The sequence below is a fragment of the Ammospiza caudacuta genome, chromosome Z, assembly GCF_027887145.1.
Source record: "Ammospiza caudacuta isolate bAmmCau1 chromosome Z, bAmmCau1.pri, whole genome shotgun sequence".
NCBI lineage: Eukaryota > Metazoa > Chordata > Aves > Passeriformes > Passerellidae > Ammospiza > Ammospiza caudacuta.
Window position 1 is genome coordinate 25,522,201 of NC_080632.1, and position 20,495 is coordinate 25,542,695.

The 20,495-nt window shown below is 35.6% G+C and overlaps 1 protein-coding gene across 1 annotated transcript in view; it reads left to right on the forward strand.

The window, feature by feature from the left end:
- The window catches only part of ADAMTS19 (ADAM metallopeptidase with thrombospondin type 1 motif 19), a 134,732-nt gene that overhangs the window by 85,642 nt on the left and 28,595 nt on the right, over positions 1–20,495 (forward strand). The window contains exons 11-18 of the mRNA XM_058823968.1: positions 2,260–2,361; positions 5,135–5,265; positions 6,813–6,982; positions 9,939–10,066; positions 10,745–10,865; positions 12,840–12,920; positions 17,343–17,500; positions 18,212–18,365. Of these exons, the coding sequence (XP_058679951.1) occupies positions 2,260–2,361; positions 5,135–5,265; positions 6,813–6,982; positions 9,939–10,066; positions 10,745–10,865; positions 12,840–12,920; positions 17,343–17,500; positions 18,212–18,365 (1,045 nt within the window). The remainder of the gene's footprint in view (positions 1–2,259; positions 2,362–5,134; positions 5,266–6,812; positions 6,983–9,938; positions 10,067–10,744; positions 10,866–12,839; positions 12,921–17,342; positions 17,501–18,211; positions 18,366–20,495) is intronic.

Genomic DNA, 20,495 nt, shown 5'->3' on the forward strand with positions numbered 1-20,495 from the left:
TTTGAAGTAGCTGTAAAGTTCACAAGTCTCCTCCATATTTCTGTTTGCTTTCAAATCAGTCTGGATCTGCTTCATTGCAGGTTGCTAATGAAAAACCCATATTGTGTGTTACAGTCTTTCCCTGGCCTTATGCAGAAATCCTGAAATGTCAAAATAGAGATACTGACAATAATCTCTGTATCTCATACCACTGCAACAGAAATAGAGTCTGAACAGTAACTAAAGAGTCTATTTGTGATTTGATTGGAATGAAAAGCCTAGGGGAAAAAAAAAGCAAACCAACTTGCAAGTAAACTACCAATTTTAGTAATTCCATACCTCCTTTTTCCTGGGTTTGGGGAATATTAAAGTCTAAGACTGAGTGCTTATTTTAGCAGAAGTGAGTGGTTTTAGAATGCAGTTCACTTAAAGCCCAAAGTAGTTTCTATTTAGGGAAGTTAGGTCATGGCTCAAAGGGAGGTGGTATACAAGTATTTGTAGAAATATGAGATGTATAAAATGTACATTAGCAAGCAAAGAGTGTTGATTTGATTTTCTTGATTTAGTTCACATGGTTCAAGTATGTCTCTGTGTTTAGGTACTCAAAATACCCAAAACCCTGTAAATCTGATTTACTGCCTCTCTATATTTAGAAGAATTATTTCTAGATTTGTAAAGAAATGTTTGTTGTAAGCCATTCTGCAATCACATTCAAGTCAAATTAAGCATACATTTAAAGTGTTTAGGGGAAAAAAAAATGCCTAAAAATGTGATGTCACAGGAGAAAATTTGCCTGTATTTTTTGAAAACTTGGATAAATCTGGATGGATTTTCTACAATTGTATTTGCTCATAACTGAAAATTTAAGGATATTTATAGAAAAAATTTAATTAGGACAATTAAATTAACATATTTTTGCAGAGTGCTATCAACGGTATGTCTTTCATTTCCTACTTTGTCATGAACATCTGATACTGTATCTGATCTACTACTGTCATCATCTACATTGTTTAAAAAACAATGAAGAAGAACAGAAATTAGAGTTTGTTACTTGAAAAGTGCTTGCTAAAATTACCCAGGAACAGGATAGGACTTCTGTAGCTGTGTTTCGGAGACATACATAAGCTGGTTGTTGTGTTGTTAGCTCAGCTTCAGCAAAAAACTGCTGCAGAGTGAATCAAGAGTGAGTCCGACTGCTGCTATCCTGTCTCTTATTTCCGTAAAATGCTTCAGACCTCTACAATCTTTGATTTTTTTTCTTTTTTTGATAACTGATTTTACAGACATTTTTACATGTAAGACTCCCAATGGAACTGCCCTGTTCCTTGGTTCAAACACAATCATTTGTTGAATTGTGTTTTGTCTGCTCTTAGTCTTTTTTCAAGGTAGCATAAGATTTATGACAAGTTTTTCCTGCATAGTGTAAAAAGGCAAAGAGACTCTTACTGGGTGTACCAATACAACAAATCATTTCACTCAGAAAAAGCAGGTCTTCTGGCAGCCCTGTTTTAAAAAAACCCAGCTGTTCTTTATCTTTTATTCTGCTTGCATCACCTCCCCCTCTCCTGATCCTTCTTGCCCCGCTTTGGGCAGTATCCATTGTGGAGGATCACTGTGCACGTGCAGTAATACTCAGGACACAGTTCAGCCTCACGGGACCTCTCTTCACTTCCACATGGTTTACTATTAAGGGGGAGCAAACAGCAGGGAGAATGCAGTCCTGACTGAAAACCATGGGAGAAGGAAGACTTTTCAGGCAAAAAATAGGGAAAGCTGCCAGGGAAATTTGGGAACTGTGAGCCAGCATCCTGCAAGGCTTGGCTTTCTTTTGAGTAAAGTAAAAAGTATTTTGTTCTGATACTTCAGAGGGCTTTTCTTTCCATCTCTAAAATTCATTGCTGACTTGCACCCCTGTCATCTCCCTTCTCTACTTTCCAGCAAAAATATTTCATTTGTCAGGTAGCTTTTGGCTTCTTTGTGGAGATCAAGTTTGATGGCTTTTGGAATTTTTTTCTAGAGTGATAAGTGAATTCTAGAGGAATTATGAATTATTGAAGAGCATGACAGCAGCAGTCATTGGGGCAGAACAAACGAGGGATCTGGAAGTCCTAGGGAAGCACAATTAATGAAAGTCTAAGCAGACTCTGCCCACTTGTTTTTTTTTTAATGTTTAATATGTCTTCAAATGTATTTCAATACCATCAAACTAGTAAATTTAGACAACATTAATGGACTGCATGCAGCAAGTAATTTTGTGCTTACTCTTTGTTTGGTTTTCAGCATGTCATTTGCACTGGGTTGTGGTGTAAGGTGGAGAGTGAGAAGGAATGCAAAACTAAACTGGATCCACCAATGGACGGAACAGACTGTGACACTGGAAAGGTATGCCTCTGGTGGAAAAGCAATATTAATTATACCAAACATCTAGCATTCAAGGAAACAAGCAGAATAGTTCTTTGCTGTTCTTTAAAGTTCCTACTTACCTCAATTATCATACAAATAAGCTATATACAGTTGCATGTACTATATATGATATATTGTATAATAAAGAGATGAAAAGAGAACATTTCCCTAAAACCAGTGAATTAAACAAAGGTTAGCCAAAGAGACAGATGTTTTAATATTTACGCTGTTTTATTTCAACTTCTTTCACATTTTTTGTCATATTTATGAATAGAATGCAATTGTTGCTCTTTCAACTGTAAATAGAAACTTAAGCTTTCAAAGATATATAGTTCTCAGCTATGATTTAAGATTTAGAAATAGTCTCTTTGAAGGAATTGATAGACAGTTGTTAAAACCTTTCAGCATAAGTGTTATCAAGAAATACGGTGTAAAAGAGTGTAATCCCATGCACATTTAAGAGTCACAAATTCTATTAAAATCATGCCATCACAGACACATTAAATCAGACTTAGGTGAATTGTCCTTCAAGAGCTTTCCAGTTAAAATTATTTGTGATCTTTGTATATATCTGTAAATGAATATAAATAACCTCAAACAGAAAACAGAGAAAGAGCATACATATGTCTTGAGATTTTCAAGATACTGTACTGACAGCCATTTCCCACAGGAGTGATTTACTCTTTGAGTCATATTACATTCACCAAGACTCTCATCTTTCTCCTAAAATCAAATCAATCAATTAATATCAAATGTTCAGATAACATGCTAAAGGAAAGCCGGATTGTGTTTCTGTTCATATCTCTAAAATAATGACAATTGCTTCAGTATTTTAATTCTGATAAAATTCGTAGTTGGTACTGTCTGAAGTCAATACCTGGAAAGTAAGAGACATGAGTTTTGTTTGATATCACAATTTTTACATTGAGACTGGCCTGCCCATGCTATGGAATAAGAAAGCAGAACCTCTTATGATGATTACACACAATTACTGATTGTAATTAAAACAGCTTATTGAGCCAGGCTAAAGAGATAACTTATTTATGTATAGCAGTAGAAAACAATGCATTCATTACCAAAACATGGCAGGGGATAAGAAAGAATTATTCTTCTTATTTGCTTTATTATCTGTGCAGGATGAGGTTTAGGATACACAGGTCACTGGCTTTGGGGTTTTTTTATTGATCTTGTATTGTTCAATACGTATTATTGTATTGAATAAGTATTGTTGTCTTGTGCTCCTCTTAGGGTCTTAGGAAGTGATGGAAATGTCATTTGCATAGCGTCCTACTTGGTTGGGGTTTAAGTCAAGAATTTAAAAAAATCCCTTAGGCTGCACAGAGAGCAGATGCTATCTCAATAGAAAAATTTGTATTTTATCTGAAGCAATAACTTTAAATTGTATATGAACATTTCTGGTTTGAAACATCCAAGAGATTTACAAAATTTATATTTTCTGGTTGTAAATCTAATGTAGAGATGGAGACCGCCTACATGAAGACTTTTTAAAAATGGAATAATTATGCCTTCATTATAATGTGATGATTAAAGAGAGAAAATTAACATCAGTTGATCAGTAAAGACCAGTTTCAAACTGTAGGTGAAAAGGCTACCACGTAAAGATTCAGCATAGACATTAAAACTTACAGAAGTATGTTCTAAAAGAAACAGAAGTCTCTTGATTGCATTAGTGACATCTTTTCTTTTGCTACAAATACAAGGCTTGTTTGGGAAGTCTGTTATCCATTGGTAACAGTGGTTTACCAACAGTTCAGAAAGTAAAAAAAATTAGTTAAATTACTGATGTTAATGTCATTAACTGATGATTGTTTGCTTTGTAATTGCTGAATCATTGAATCATGAAATTTCTAAGGCGGGAGAATTCCTCTATTTCCTAATACATGGGACAGATATTAAGTTGGTATAATTTGATAAAGCACTAATTTTTGCAGAGTTTATGGTGATTTGTATGAGATAGGGACATAGGTTACAAAGCATAACAATAGTGACTGGAAAATTTTTGAGTGAGAAATTGCAGCTTTCCTAGTAAATTATATGCATGCAAGATCATTGATTTTTTTATTACTATTTTATAAATGCCAGAAATTCTCTAGACTTTCTCAACATCTGCTTTTTGAAGCTTCCAATTTATCTTTGAATACAAATGGTGAATAAAATCTCATTTCCTCTATTACTTCTAATATGTCTTTCTGTTGAGATTGTCACTGGATAATGAGGGACCATGAAGTTCCTGCTGGTGGGAACTGTCATGCTGAGCCGAGCAAGTCCTGAAACGGCCCTGGACACTGTGCTGTGCTCATCTGCACAGTTCAGCTGGGCAATGATCCCTGCAGCAGGTTTGGGCTGGACCCTAAAATGCTTTCTTAGGCATTTTAAAATGTCTTTCTAAAATGAAGGGAGACAGCATATTATGGACACCTCCAGTGAAGGAGGTATCCTTCATTGGAAATTAACTTGCTTTTGAGGTTGTGGACAAGAAGTGAACCTGCTCCTTGGCCACTGAAACAGAGAAAGGTCTCTGACTGTTGCATTTACTAGGACAGGTAAAAAAGCTTTGGAGTACTAGGCAAAAATATATCTGACTCAAATACATCTGAAATACATCTGAATATATCTGAAAACGATGTATTGAACCAAATGTTTATGTTGTGCTTCCTGTGGGCTCGTGGAGAAATGAATTGTTTTTCATACGCCTTGATTTATTAACCTAAGAGCTGATTTTTTTACCTAGTGGTGCAAGGCTGGAGACTGTATCAATCGGACCTCTTTCACGGAGCACATGGAGGGGGAGTGGAGCGCATGGAGCACTTGTAGCCGCACTTGCAACACTGGAATCAGCAGTCGACAACGCAAATGCCCTGGGTAAAAACAAGTTCAGGTTTCCATTGCTGTTCATCAGAATTTCTGAACAAAATTTACATCAGAACAGGACCCCATGAAGATTTAGTTGGCCTTTTTCTAAGCAATTAATACTTTATGAATACTGAAAAACACTTAGAAGAGTGCATATTTCAGGTATTTTATTGCATGGCAACACTATTTTTCATCTTTTCTGCTTCTGTCAAGACCCTGGATAATATTAACAGAAGAATAAAACTTTCTTTGTAAGCTTCACCTGAAGAAGCAACAGAAACTTAAATTTAAAATTTCTGACTTGCAGATTGTTAGTGTGTAATCCCAGTCTTTAAATTTTTCAACTTGAGAAGATTGACTTCTCCTTCTCATCTGCAAAACCAAGGAACTGAAGGTTTGGTGAAGCGATCTTTCTGCCCTCAGGCATTTAGATAGACATTTCTCAGACATTTAGGTAGATTATCTGGAAACAGAATTTAGATTCCTTATCTTGTGAAAATGAAAACCTTCCGCCATTGGGGATAAAGGCTTTTACTTTTCACTGTATCTCAGTGACCAGCTAAAAGGTCTTTTCCTTTTAATTACTCAGTACCAGTTTGATTTGTTTTTGGTGTCATTTATACACCAAGTGAAAAAGAAAAGAAAATATAGGCATAGGAGTGGGAAAAGAGTGGAGTAATGAAGGCAAGTATAGGGAAAACTAGTCCAGAGTGGATAAGGCTCGAATCAACTGTTTAAAAAAAAGAATAAAACAAGGGGGAAAATGATGAATTATGGAAAACAGTGTAGCAGATTTTGGTGTAAAATAGGCAGGGGGTTTAAAAAAGATACATTTGCATAAAGAATTTTGAGGAAAAGTTGTATATGGCTATACAAAAGCATGAGGATTTAACAGAAATTTTGATATGGAGAATTCTTTCATAGTTCATGCCATTTAAACACCACTTTTAAGCTATACCCCACAGCTGTATACCTTAAAGCTCTTTCTAGAATTTATGGATGTCTTAATTTCATGCTCATTAATTCATTTTTCCAGGTGAGGTTCCAAATAATGAGCTCCAGTTTCTGCAGTTTTCTCTTGTGCATTTGTTCATTCGCACCTGCAAGCGCAGCTGGAGTGACCAAAGAGAAACAAAGCATTTGTCTGAACCCCGTAACACCACACTTGTAGGAAAAGGAGAGGTAGCAAATCTGCAGGTGTTGCTTCCTTTCAGTAGGCCCTTTGGCTCAGCCCAGATAGAGAAAAATCTCAATTTTATCAAAACTGTATCTTAGGCTCTCCTGACTGAACTCCTGCTAGTCCTCATGCTTTCTTGAAGCTAAATGTAAATTGTGGCTTAGCACCCGTCACTCCTTACATGTAATGTAACCAGTACAAAGAGAAGGCAAACATGTTTTGTTCTGTGACTTCAGTTTTTCATGGGTGATTTCTGAATGCTAAGTGTCAACAAAAAACCCTGCTATTTTTAATTTGTGTCTACCATAAGTAAACTATACTGTAAGTTTGACAAAATATTGCCAACAGTAAAGGGTTGTATTTATGCCGTCTTTTCTAGTTCAGGCCTTGAAGGACAGTGTCATGGGCCCACAATGCAGTATAGGGTGTGTGAAAATCCTTCTTGTCCTGCTGGAGTGCCTGCCTTTAGGGACTGGCAGTGCCAAGCTTTCAGTGTCAGATCTTCATATCAGAAGCATGTGCACCAGTGGCAAGCTGTCATTGATGATGGTAAGTGTAAACTATCTCCCTTGTTCTTATAATCTGTTTAAATGGCTTCCAGCTTGTTGATATTGTGGTTAATCAAGAAAGATGTAGTTAAAACTAAAACAAACAAACCTCAAATACAGTATTTTTGGTAAGTTATTTTAATTTCACAGACAAGATCTGGCGATACTTTTGTATGCTCTAGAATATTTTATCTTTTATTCCCATTGAATTTGTCCTACTTAATAGGTAATAACTACATTTAAATGAAAATCCAGTCATCTTTTTCCTTTTTAGTTAGAATTGTAGTATGAAGTGACTCAGAAATACAGCTTTCTGGAGTAATGCTCCATTATTAAACATGGCTATATCAGTTATATTTTTTACCTACAAAGCCAAAGAGACAATGTTGATGTTGCGAGCCTTTGTTTTTGGGGAAGGAGAAAGCTTAAAATTGGGAGTATTTTACATATCAGTGTTTGATTTGGCAGCAGTGTGTAGATAATGTATGGTGTAAACTTTGGTTAGATTTCTATAAATCCTAGAAATCCTGGGATACTGTATGCATGCTTCTGTGCAACAAACTTGCTTAAATACTGTATCATTAGGAAAATGCTCAGGTGAGAGTATAGTAAGGTCAGACTTACATTATCTGCAACAATAATGTTGGTGTAAAACATCAGTGACTAAGAAAACAAATTCCTTCTTACTGGAACATTGAACAGTAATTTCCACCTCACTGAATTTTCTGTAAATTCTTGTGTTTTAATTTATTGAAATTAGAAGCAAACAAAGAAAAAAGCACAACAAAAACACATCAGTTATGAAAACAGTTGACTTGAGAACTTCACAAAATCATAGCAAGCTGTAATAAAGAAAACTCAAGAATGACATAGCAGTACTATAAGTGTGTGTTACCAAATTTTAAGGAGTTCATTACTGTAAATTATTTTTACTCTTGAAACAATTTATCAGAAAACATTAGAAAGCATTGAAGACTGTTTTTGCTATCAACATATTATAAGTGTTTTTCTTTTCTTCTAAGCCTTCTCTCAAGGTGCCAAAGGAAAACTTTAGATACTATTTTCATTAGGCTTGTATGTTAGCTCATTTCATTGTAAAAAGAACTCTCTCCAACAGTTACAAAGATGCTTATCAAGTCAATTAGTTTGGTTTTTTTAACTACATTTTGTTTTAGCACAGGAACACATTTTTTATATCCTAAAGGACCTAAATGTTTATCTGGCTTTGAATAAAATGATTTAATTCAAATGAAAAAATCTTGACACTGTCGTGTGCCATGTTAGAGTACAGATCTAATTGTTTTCTGAGTGATCCTGTTATCTCGAGGTGTCCCTCAGGAGAAACAAAAGTGGACCAGCCAGATAATGCCTGTATCCCGGTTTACATTATTCTCAAATCCTTAATTGTTTGCTCTCTTAGTTTACACTAACTGTGCACCATGTCCAAAATAGTTGCTGTATGTGATCTCCTGTAGTCTGCTGAAGTTGTCTGGTGCTGTTTAGTTGCTGTCTCTTTGAGTTCAGTGTCTTTAAAATAATGTTTAGGTCATCAATCTTGTATTCCTTTAAAAAATGCTGATACCTGCTTAAAGCCCCCAGGGAACTTTGAGTTTACTGTTTAAGGAGGATAACTGGAATGCAGAGGGCACAAACTCAGGCTGCTTTTCAGCTGGAGATGGCTTGTGTCTGACTAGCTTCACATGTTGGCAGAAGAGATCACATCTGTTTGTACTGGTTCTCTAGTGATACCCTGAGGCTCTGTCAATTTTAGTAATTTAAATGTGCCCAGACCACTCTGTGTTGTGTAAGTCAGCTGGCACAAAACTCCTCTGTCTGTACTTTTCTGCTCCTTTGCATGCTAAAACTACTTTTTTTGAAAACAGTCCTTTGCAGATAGCAATTTCCAGTCTAGACTGAGCTGGTGCTAGTTAGCAAATGCAGAAAAATGTGGCATAGACTGTTTTACGGTTCAGCTGTATAGACAGTAGAATTCCAGTGCCCCTGAATGTTTCCTGGAACTGTTTAATTTACTAATAAAAATGCACTCCAGGAATCTAGAAGTCAGTATGAAGTCAGAGTGGTATAGATTGTATCCAAGTGAAATCAGTTTCAGGCTCAGGACTGACTTTTATCCTTTTAAAAATCTGCAACAGATTTAGGAAGAAGTTCTGAGTAAGTACATTTGCTAACAAAGATATGAAAAAATCCTGTCATTTTGTACTTGGTTGACCACTGAGGAGAGACTTAGTTTCTTTTATTTGCTGTTACTTTCACAGTGGTGAGACAAACTTCATTGTTTATGATGTGGCCATTAGGAATACATGGATACATAGGATATTACTACATTTTTATGCTCTTTCATAATTAGAAGTTATTTACAGAATGTTTTAGGCATTTATTGGAAAATTGCTTGAACTTCATAACAATGTTAGGAATGATGTTTCCAGGGGTTTTGTGGGGATTTTTTGTGTTTTTTTAATGTGAACTTCGTAAATTCATATCTTTTTCTTCCAATGGTGTGTCAGTTATTTCATTTTTTTCTCCTTGACCTGCAGAGTTAGGAAGTCTGGAAAGTGTTAACTTTCTTTTTTAACCAATATTTATGGTCTGACAAAAATATAGGAGAATAAAAGTATAGATTACAACCAAAATATTGCAACAGCTGTAATGTGTATATTCTTAATTGCAACAATGAGCATGACATGAGTACTGTGTAGGCCAAGTTTATAGCAACAGCATGCTCTAGGAAGAAAAAACCCCAAGTTTTTTTAAACAGCTAAGAAATTGATCAAAATCTTTTTTGTTTTCCCTGTGTGTAAGATAACTTCTTATGCTAATGTAGCTGCATGCCATGCATAAGCAATTATCAGTTTTAACAAGCGTATTGATGATAATTCTGTATTTCTAAAGTTCCCTTTTTCTAATAATGCACGTTTTTCCACCCATTGCTGCTACAGAAAAGCCGTGTGCTTTATTCTGTTCACCGGCTGGAAAGGATCAACCCGTTCTTCTAACAGAAAAGGTGATGGATGGGACGTCCTGTGGCCAGCATGGGCTAGATGTCTGTGCAGATGGTAGATGCCAGGTATGAGTTAATTGTTTTGAACCTGGGTATACAGGCACACACCAAGCATACACATGTGTTAAGACTTTAGAACATTTTTATTTCATATTAGGCTGTTGTCAAGCTACCCCTGATATTAATTCATAGAAATGTATCTAACAGTAATGTGGAGATGCTTGAGTAAACTTAATTTTTGTTAAACTGAATGCTTTTGATCAAAACGTGGGTATAATTTATATTTACATATTCTGGACCTGCTTATGCCCTATTCAGAATAAGTCCTGACATTAATGGCACTTTACCGTTGTGGGCATAGCAAAGAACCATCCAAATTTTGAGTAGAAAGCAGGAGAGGCACATTGTGTTCTCTTAGTGGGAAGGCCTGAGGAGTGTGGTCTGATGTGCCACAGGTCCCACCAGGAGATAAGACTGCAGTTGTTTCTGCAAGTTTCTTTTGGGAGAGCAGCTGGTAGAGTTAGCCAACCAGCTAGGAAGAGTGAATGCAGCGCTCTGCATAAAGTCACAGGGGAATTTTCTATGCGACAGATCTCTGCCATGAGCTAGTGCAACCCTCACTCTCAGCAAGGCTGGGTCATGCTGGCTAGGCATCTTGAGGAAGGGTGAGGAACCTGATACTAAAAGCAACTTTATGAAAAACGTGGCCTGTGTCTCAATAGCTTTTATTTTCTTCTCCCACAGAAATTTGGCTGTGATGGTATATTAGGGTCTCTGGCTCGTGAAGATCATTGTGGTATATGCAATGGTAATGGAAAGTCATGCAAAGTTATTAAAGGTGATTTTAACCATACCAGAGGAGCAGGTAATGTCTGTTTGTTTATTTCAAATTCTAAAGAAACAAATGGCTTTTTGATTACTTGGAGCATTGGGAAATTAAAAAAGCTATGTTTCTTAAAATTATGCAACTCCTCATAAGAGCTTTAGATCCAGCTTTTTAAAGATGCTAAGACATTGAGGATAAGAGTGCATAAGTATTTTCAAATTTGTTGCAAAGTTATTTCACATTATTTCATTTGCAAAATGAAGGAAAGATCTTACATTGAGATACACTCTATTTCATAGGAGAGACTGATTTTTAAGGGGTATGAGAAATTGGGTTTATATTTTTAGCAAATAGAGTGTTGTAAATTCTTTTAATGTTTAGCTTCGTTTAGTGTTCTTCAAAATAAAAATTCAAATTATGATTTTTTATTTAGAGCAATGTTACCAAACTAAGCCAGGCAGTGAAAAATCATAAAGGCAAATGCATGAAGAAGTCTAATACCTCTTCATTACTCATTATTTTATTTTAATAATAACATATGATAACAAGCCAATAGATTTTCTAATGCAAAATGAACATCAGATATCCAAATGCTGCTGTGATCTTTCCTGTTAATGGGAATAGCTTACTGGCTCCAGCACAACAATGTGGACTGAGTAGAGAATTGAAATCCTAATAATGTGCATCTTGCACCATGTACACAAGTATCTTTTCTTTGAAACAGCATTTGACCAACTATCATCATTTGTTTGCTATTACACTTTCAGTTTCCTCAGTAAAAAATATGTAGAATTTAGAGGTGGCAAGTAAATCACAACAAAAATACTGTAATTATAAGCAGACAGCATATCTTAGAAAAATAAAGGACTTCAGTGGATTTCAGACTCAAGTATAGTACTTTAGGCAAGAGGCAAAAGTTACGCATAGTCTTCAAATGTTTATGTCTGGCCCTCTGAAGCAGAATATAAGGCAAATCAAGCATCCCAAACCCCAGATGAGTCTGGAGGACTACAAGATATAAAAAACCAGCAAAGACAGTTCCTGATAATAAAATCACATTATGTCAGCTCTCTTCAATGGCTAATGTGAATATCCACACACCTTCAAGTTTGTTTGTGTCAATCCTCAGTATTGTGGTATTGCCATCTTAACCCTTGTGTAAGTTATTTTACTTCTCAAGAAGCTGTAAACAATATTTAGGAAGTGTTATTATCTCTTACAGAAATGAAAGATGCTGCTTTAACTTTCACGTTTCAGGATTATTGAAAAAGTATTGTAAATGCTAAGTATTTTGTTGTAGGATATCACATAGCTACACATAATAAAAGATAAAATATTTTTTCCCTTTGTGAAATGTACCTAGATAATCTAAAATAGGGGATTCTTTTATTAATTACATTCCTGCCTGTAGTGGTTTCCACCTATGTTGCCTTTTCACTGAGTTTTACTTGAAGTAAAATGTTCAACGTCCTCTCTTAGTCTCACACTAGCAAGAGACAATCTCAATTTGAAGTAAATAAGATTTCAAAATCAAAGCCTATCATAACAGGGCTTGAATATGTTAAATGAAGAAGGAGAGGAGATACATAAAACAAACTAAAAACCAAGTAGTGGGAGGATGCTTAGATTTTAGCATCATGCCATTTGTCTTTACATGCTGAGTGAAGCTGGAATTATTTTACAGTCATCTGGTGGTCATGATGACACTGAACCACTTATCTAGAAATAGCTACACTGGCTCCAGCCCCAGTCTCCAAGCCTCACTAGTTCTTGTTATGTTTTACTGTGCCGTACTCTTTTAATTATGTAGCATTATATATATGTTACATATAATACACAGTTCCATAGCTTTTCTTCAATTTGGAAGAATCTTCAAAGTACTGCTATATAAATTATAACGTGCTACCCTTAAGGAGCAAAATAAGGGAGAAGAAATGAGAAAGCATACAAGATGTACTTTTCTATGCTTTTCTATTTTTCTACTTAACTTGGGACATCTGGTCTCATGTTTAGGTTATGTGGAAGCTTTGGTGATACCTGCAGGCGCAAGAAGAATCAAAGTTGTGGAAGAAAAACCAGCTCACAGTTATTTAGGTAAATATTATATATGTTTTAGTGTTAATGTCCTGTTTTGCTCAACACTGAAAAGTGCAAGCTAAACATGCCTTTGTCATTCAACAAAGCTCTGAGTAGAAAAATAGATCTGTGAAGAACTTGTCTAAGGAACTGAAGAAATTATTACAGAACCATTTTTCATATAGGTCTTCTTTTGGACTTTTGTCTTATCTTTTTTAGAGAATATTACAAACACTGTATTTAGATTATGTAAAAAATGTCTGTGTATATATATGTATATTTGCACATTTTCAATTTTTTATATGGAAAGTATGTTAAAACTACTGAAAAGAATTTTGTGCTCAAACTTAAAATAATTTGTACTCAGAAAAGAAGACACTGAGCATCATAAAGAAGTTCACTAACAAAGTCAAACAGGTTATTTGAAAGCATCAGAATTTGAATTGCAGAGGAATAGTTTTTGAATAGGCATAGCATAATGAAAGTTTTGGGGTGAGAACTTAAGACTTCAATCTTAGAAACGAGATTCTTCACATGCTGTGGTTTAAAATTTGAAAGGTAAACTATATTAAAGTCTTTCATGTTTCATGTTTTCTATTTTACAGTTCTTTATGCTAATGTTATGTGGCACCATACTTGGTTCTGTACTTGAAATTAGTCAATACAGGCCAATACTATTTCTGTTTGGTCTCAAACTTTCCTTTATAGAGGAAATCAGGAAATGGTTGAGAACCTAGGGGAAAAAAATAAAGACCAGCCCAAGAAAGGAAACTTCTTTGTTGGTAGGTTACAACAGGCTGCCTAACCAAGCGAAGTCTGTTGATGAAGTGCTCTTACTTCATCTGCAGGAATCATCATGCTTGCAGTCTTTGATCTGGCTTAGCAATTTCATTAACCTGATATCTGCTGGAAAAACAGCACACCAACCTGTGAATAGTCCAGGAGACTCTTGGAGTGTACTGAGGATAATTTTTTAATCAAAACTATAGGCCCAAGTAATGGTGTTCCTGGACCTTGTTGATTTCTTCCCAACCCAGATGAATTATTTAGAGAGATGGTGGCAGCCTAGACTGCAATGATCATGCCCTGCTGGAACTCATCATTTTTAGGGATATGGGCCAGGTGAAGACTAAAGCCAGGACTTTATGAGAGCGAACTTTCAGTTATCTAAGGAATTGGTAGATGGTAGCACCTGGGAAATTGCCCTTGGGTCTACCAGGGCAAAGCAGAGCTCATTAAAGATTTAGGATAGCAGCTTGTTAAAGATTTAGGATAATACTTTTTAGTCACAATTAAGGATAATAATTTTTCCTAGATTGCAAAAGCTCTTGATTATGCCAACATATAAGAAATCAGGAAGGCAGGAGAATAGCATGGGTGAGAATGTTTTTACCTTCTGGTAAAAACAAAGTGTAAGAATGGAATGCACAGGCAGTGGAACCAGGAACATATGTCCTAGGAACTATATAGACATGATGCTCATATATGTGGGGATACGTTCAGGAAAACTAGGGCACAGATAGTGCTGATTGGCAAGGAATGAGGAGGTTAATAAGGGTTTCTACAGGTTTTTAGTCAGAAAGGGGATAGTAAAGAAAATACACCCACAACACACACTGAAAAATAAGACAATAAAACTAATTATGGTGGGCGTGGAGAATGCTGCAGTGCTTCACAGTTTTTTGCCTCAGCTTCAGTGGTAAACACTTTTTCCACATCTTTCAAGTCCCTCAATACCAGGGTAGGGAATGGTGGAATGATGTTCCTCCCATCCTGGATCAGTTTTAAGACCACCCAAGGAACTGGAACATACACAAATATATGGGATCTAATGAGATGCATCCCATGGTCCTGAGGATGCTGGCTAATGTAGTTATCAAGCCACTCTCAAGTACATTTGAAAAATCATGGCAGCCTGCTGTAGTGCCCACTGGCTGAAGAACAAGGCCTATTGCATTATTTTGGAAGAGAATAGGATAATGAAGAGGACACTGGCAACTAGCAGTCAGTCAGCCTTAGCCCTGCTGTTTCCAAAAATTACTTAAATTTCAAGTCTTAATGTTCTTAATATGTATTGAAGGGACACCTGATAACCTGAATGGAAGTGAAGCAATTACTTCGTTGAAAAAAATATCAGTGACTGTACTTTCATTTGGAATTGAATTCAGATGATTTCTACATTTTCTGTAGAAAAGTAAGGGTCAGTCAAAATGACATTATTTTGACACTTTTCTTGAAATATGAATATATTTTGGACAAAGCAGAAACCAAGATTCATTAAGTTAATACAGTAGAGTGATTTGTCCATATTAAAGAAAACCAAATTATTAGTAGGTACTGATTTACCAAGTGGAGGACCAGAACCAGGGTACTGCTTCTCCCCACTGAGAAATGGGGATGAAATGCAGTAGATGGACTGATTTGTTGCATGTCTGGCTTTGTATCCTCTCACACCTCATTAAAATTAGACAGGTGTATAGTCTTGGCACAGTAATTAAAAAATACATTGCACTCATCACCATCACTTAAATGCCATTGTTGTGATGGCTGCTTTATGCTCAACAGAGATACAGCTGTAATTAGTCCCCTTGGTATAGCACTGAAATTGTGGTTGTGGTTGCATTATTAAAGTTGTGGTAGGCTTTCCCAGTCCAAGTGTTCTTTGATGGTCTTTTCAGGTGTAGGTTTATTGCTTGAATTACCTGAGAAAGGATATCTTGTGTTCTGAATGTTCTTCCCATTTTGGGTTACCTTGTACAGAGTAAATTCCTCTGTCAAAAGTTAAGCAGAATAGGAATATATGTGCAGTATGGAATAAAACTCAGTGAACTTGCTTACAAAATGGGGTGTGACAGAGTCAAGAACAGAAGCTGCACTGTCTGAATCCAAATCCACATCCACATTTAAGGCTTGCGGACACACTTTCTGGCTTTTTCTAAGACCAGTGACTCATATGAGGAATCTGAAAGCAGAAAATGCAAGATTTGGCATATTTCTGTATTCTGAGCTGGGATTCCAGCTTCCTGCGCATGTCTACATGCTATGGCACACGCATTCACTTTAAAGACCAGACAGAATGATTTCTGTTGCTCTCTGGGGAGAGGATGCTGCTCCATCTGAGCAGCATGACCCGGCTGGACCTTGGCATGTTTGAGTGTATTTCTTTAATTTCTCCCCTGAGAAGAGGATTAGCCCCAACAGTTTGAACACTGAATAGAACTTAATTACCATTAATAATTGAATGCTTTAACTTAAAATATTGGTTTTTAAATCTTGTAGAATCACTGGTTCTTTTTAGTACAAGACTGTTATACAGTGTTAATGGATTTTATAGTCTTAACATCTATTACACAGTGCTGCAGTTGTACACTTCAGTGGTGTCTTATTCAGTTGGATTCCTGCCAGCCCATAGGCCTGTTGCCATTGTTTCCCATAGAAACAAAACATAACAGTATAAATATGAATAGGAGAGGACATGATTACAGGAATGACTCACATTAACTTACAACTTTAAAAAGGGAAATTTTGGAACATGTGGACGTTCTCTTACAACAATCTGATGCCAAACATGCAATTTCAGTGAAGTCAGACATGTGAAACTTTTTGTACAGAAGATCTCTTCAAGTCTACTTCACATGATTATTCAAAACAAATTGGACCAAAATAAAATATTATACCAAAATAAAATGGACCAAAATAAAATAAAATTACAAATAATTTACTGAAGAATCTATTTCATTTACTATAGAAAATGTCAATTTTATTAATGTAGAATTCTTTGTTTTCAGTGTATGGAATATATATTGTCTGGTTTGATCATATTTTTAAATATAAATTAGATCAACTTGAGAATGATTCAGCCAAAAAGAAGAAGCTTTTCCTATTAATTAGAAGCATGCAATTACATGGTGAAAATGTGTAAAGTCTTATCAAATTCTAATGTGCAAAAAAGGCAAGTGTAGTTATTAGAGAGAAAAGAATTTTGAAGTAGAATTTTTTTTTTTTTAAGTTTTAGCTTAGGTCCACAAATCTTGAAGAGTCCCATGTGAAAATTGTGTTTCCCATGCTTTTATGGATTATAGAAATGGCCACCCTGGGAACAGAGAATATAGTTCCCTTTGCCTTAAAGTAATTCAGTGTTTAAATTGTGAGTTATGCTAGAGTCTGTCAGTCTTCTCAGGCATTAAAATGCTGATTTGAAGTATTAATTTGAAGTAATGTTAAATACACACAATTTTGCCAGGCATTCCCTCCAGAATGTGTTTCTGAAGCACATATCAACTGAAGTTCATGTAAAGCAGGATCAATAAATATCTTTGCAATCAGAGTTAGGTGAATTTCACCTACTTTTTAAATTATCTGAACAGAAAGTGAGAGGAGAAGAAAATCACTACTGAACAGGAACCTTTTATATTGGGTTTTTTTTCATGTATTTTGCAGCTCTTAGGGATGCTGGAAAACAGTCAATCAATAGTGATTGGAAGATAGAACATTCTGGAACATTCAATATTGCTGGGACCACAGTCCATTATGTTCGGAGAGGTCTCTGGGAAAAAATATCAGCCAAAGGTCCCACAACATCACCCTTACATTTACTGGTATGACAATTCAGTTTTTTTACTTGATTCCTATGATATAGGATAGTAACTAATATTTTTTCCAGACTCCTCAAGAGAATGAGATCAGGTAAGATATACCTGATTTTGTGTTTACATATGTATCTATGAATGTGGGAAGGAGGGGATGAGGAGAGAGAGGTCTGTCAGCCTTGTTGTAAAAAAATGCATTTAAATCCAAGAGCAATCTTTATGTTGTTGAGGCAGCATTGAAGCTCTCAGCATTCCTACAAATGTCATAAAAAGCTGATGTGCCAAATAAGGGGAAAAATTCAAATTATTCTCAGGTGTTTTTCTGAAATCTCTTGCAGACTATAGCACAGCATCACCATTTCAGAATTGCAATCACCAAATTCTCTGTGAAAAAAGTGGAATTTCGATGCATTTCGGTTTAGGAGAGGAAAAGTTAATAGCCACCATAAAGAAAAAGGGAGAGGTGATGGCAAAGGACTTCATAAAATTCAAATCTTTTAAATTAAAGGAATTTTCTTAATAAAGCAAAATATTTTCTTCCATTGGCTTGATCTGGATGCTCTAATTAATTTATTCTAGCAAATCCATTAGGAGGGCTGAAAGGCAATAGTGCATCAAGTCATTCTGTTGTGCTTTTCAAGGTGATCTACTTGCAGCTTGGAGCTTGTCTTCCATACTGTCTCTGTATTTTGGAAGGTTTTCGTTCTTTGTATCTTGCAGGTGCTGCTCTTCCACGACCAGAGCTATGGTTTACACTATGAATACACAATCCCATTGGATCCTCTCCCTGAAAATCAGAGCTCTAAAGTACCAGAGCCCCTTTTCATGTGGACACATTCTACCTGGGAAGACTGTGATGCTGTATGTGGAGGAGGTAAAATAAAAGGAAAATGTACAAACACACACACACACAGGCACAGACACAGACACACACACACGAAAAACACATGAAAAACGACTATGTGCATGCAATATGCATGTATATATGTATTGCAAATGTGTGTGTGCAATACACACCTATATTTATAAACACTGTATGTTTATATGTAATTAGGATTCTGATGGTCAGTGTTGTATATTTAATACTAATATCCTCATTGTGGTTTGTATGTTTCCATACAATGTAGACGTATGTCAGTCTTATGCTTTCTGACTGCATTAAAAATACTGTGATAGCTCTAGGATGAGATTAAAACTAAATATAAAAAGTAGCAAAAGATGGTAATGACGGAACAAAATCTAGACTAACAAGCAAATTCAGGACACAGTTGCCAAGAAGAAATACAAGTGCAAGAGCTCGAACAAGAATAGAAAGTGCATTCCAGTCTGCATTTGGAACTCCTGAAGATAAATGATCTGTAAGAGACATTTCAAACCACAGAAAAGCTGAATCCCAGTCTCAGATCAAATAAGTACAGTTAGTAACATGAGTTGAGGATGATCCAAAAACATATGGAACAGATATTGCAACAGCAGATATTAGTATACTGATATGATATTTTTCCTGAGTTTATTAAACATAAAAAAGTGATTTTGGAAGAACAAAATATGATTCTGAAAACAAATATTGGAATATGAGCAGTATTGATGTAACAAAGTCTTTCAAACTGTTTTCTAGAAGATGTTATTTAAAATGATACTTACTTACACTTAAAAACCACTTCAGATAGGGGTTTTTTTTAAATAAATGCCATGGACAGTGATGTGTTTATACTTTGTGCAGTTAGTCAGTGGGTAATTTTTGATAGCTGTCTTTCATGCTGACAGCTTTGACGGTCGTGGCTGCTCTCATCAACAGTTCTGAAAACTGCCATGCAGCTTGTGATTGAATAGGAAGGCCTGGAAATGCTTTTCCTTCTCATAACATCAGCATAAAGAACACCGTGTTCTAGCTCCTCTGACTGTGTGAACAATCCTGGTGTCATGAAAGATTGCTTAGTTTCCATAAACATGCTTTTTGTGGTTTGGTAGGAAAGCTTCTTCCCTAGAAGGTATTTTGTTCATGGTGCTAGTAGCATCCTCTGATTCTTAATAGTGCATTCCAGTTTACTTGTGAATTCACACTTTTTACAGTTTCCTGATGTATTTTTAGAATAATTTTAATGCTACTACAATCTGTCATTATTGCCCCAGATATTTCTAAATATTTCTATCATCTGCAGAAATCTCAAAATGCAGTATGTCAGTAATTTATTCTATATTAATGCTTAAATAAATATTTAAATGTTTTACTCTAATGTTTATATATATATATATATTTTTTGTAACTGGTCTTCATTTTATGTTATTGTCTAAAATAGCTAAGTTATTACAAAGTTCCCTAGAAGGTAAATATTCTGAAATACTACTGAAATATTTTTCTTACTCTGGACAAAACTTTTTTCCTTTTTCTTTTACTTTCTGGCTTAAATATCAAGCAGCAACGAAATCAAAATACCAGCTCTTACCCTCTTTAAGTATTTTTGATTAAAATTTAACATCAATGTTTTGATTAATATGAATAAATAATAATACAATTATCAATAGTTTTGCTTAATTGCTCAAAGCATGTGTGAGGATAAAACTATTGATGAAGACGTGGTTTTGTGTATATTTGCACATGTAACTGGTCTGTGACCTCCTGTGTTGCAGAAAAGCTTTCTTTGCATAGGAGAGAATATGAATACATAGATGTATATATAAATGCAGAAAGAATTGTCAAACATTTCAAAACCTGTGATATGACAGATTAGTTGCATGTGCTCTCACGTACACAAGCCCTATGTAAAAATGTCAGCAGTGGTCATGCACATAGTGTGCATTTATAACATAACTGCTTCATCCACGGGCTCATTTTTCACATCTGGTGAATGTTCATGCTTAAGCCTGCCCTGCTCCTGCACACAGCCCCTTTGCCAGTAAACTTCCAGACAGAGTAAAAGTAACTGCAAGAAAAAATGGTTCTAACTGAAATCCTGAATTCAAGGATTGCTAGTTTTCTAAAATTAAGGCTCCAGTCTAATTG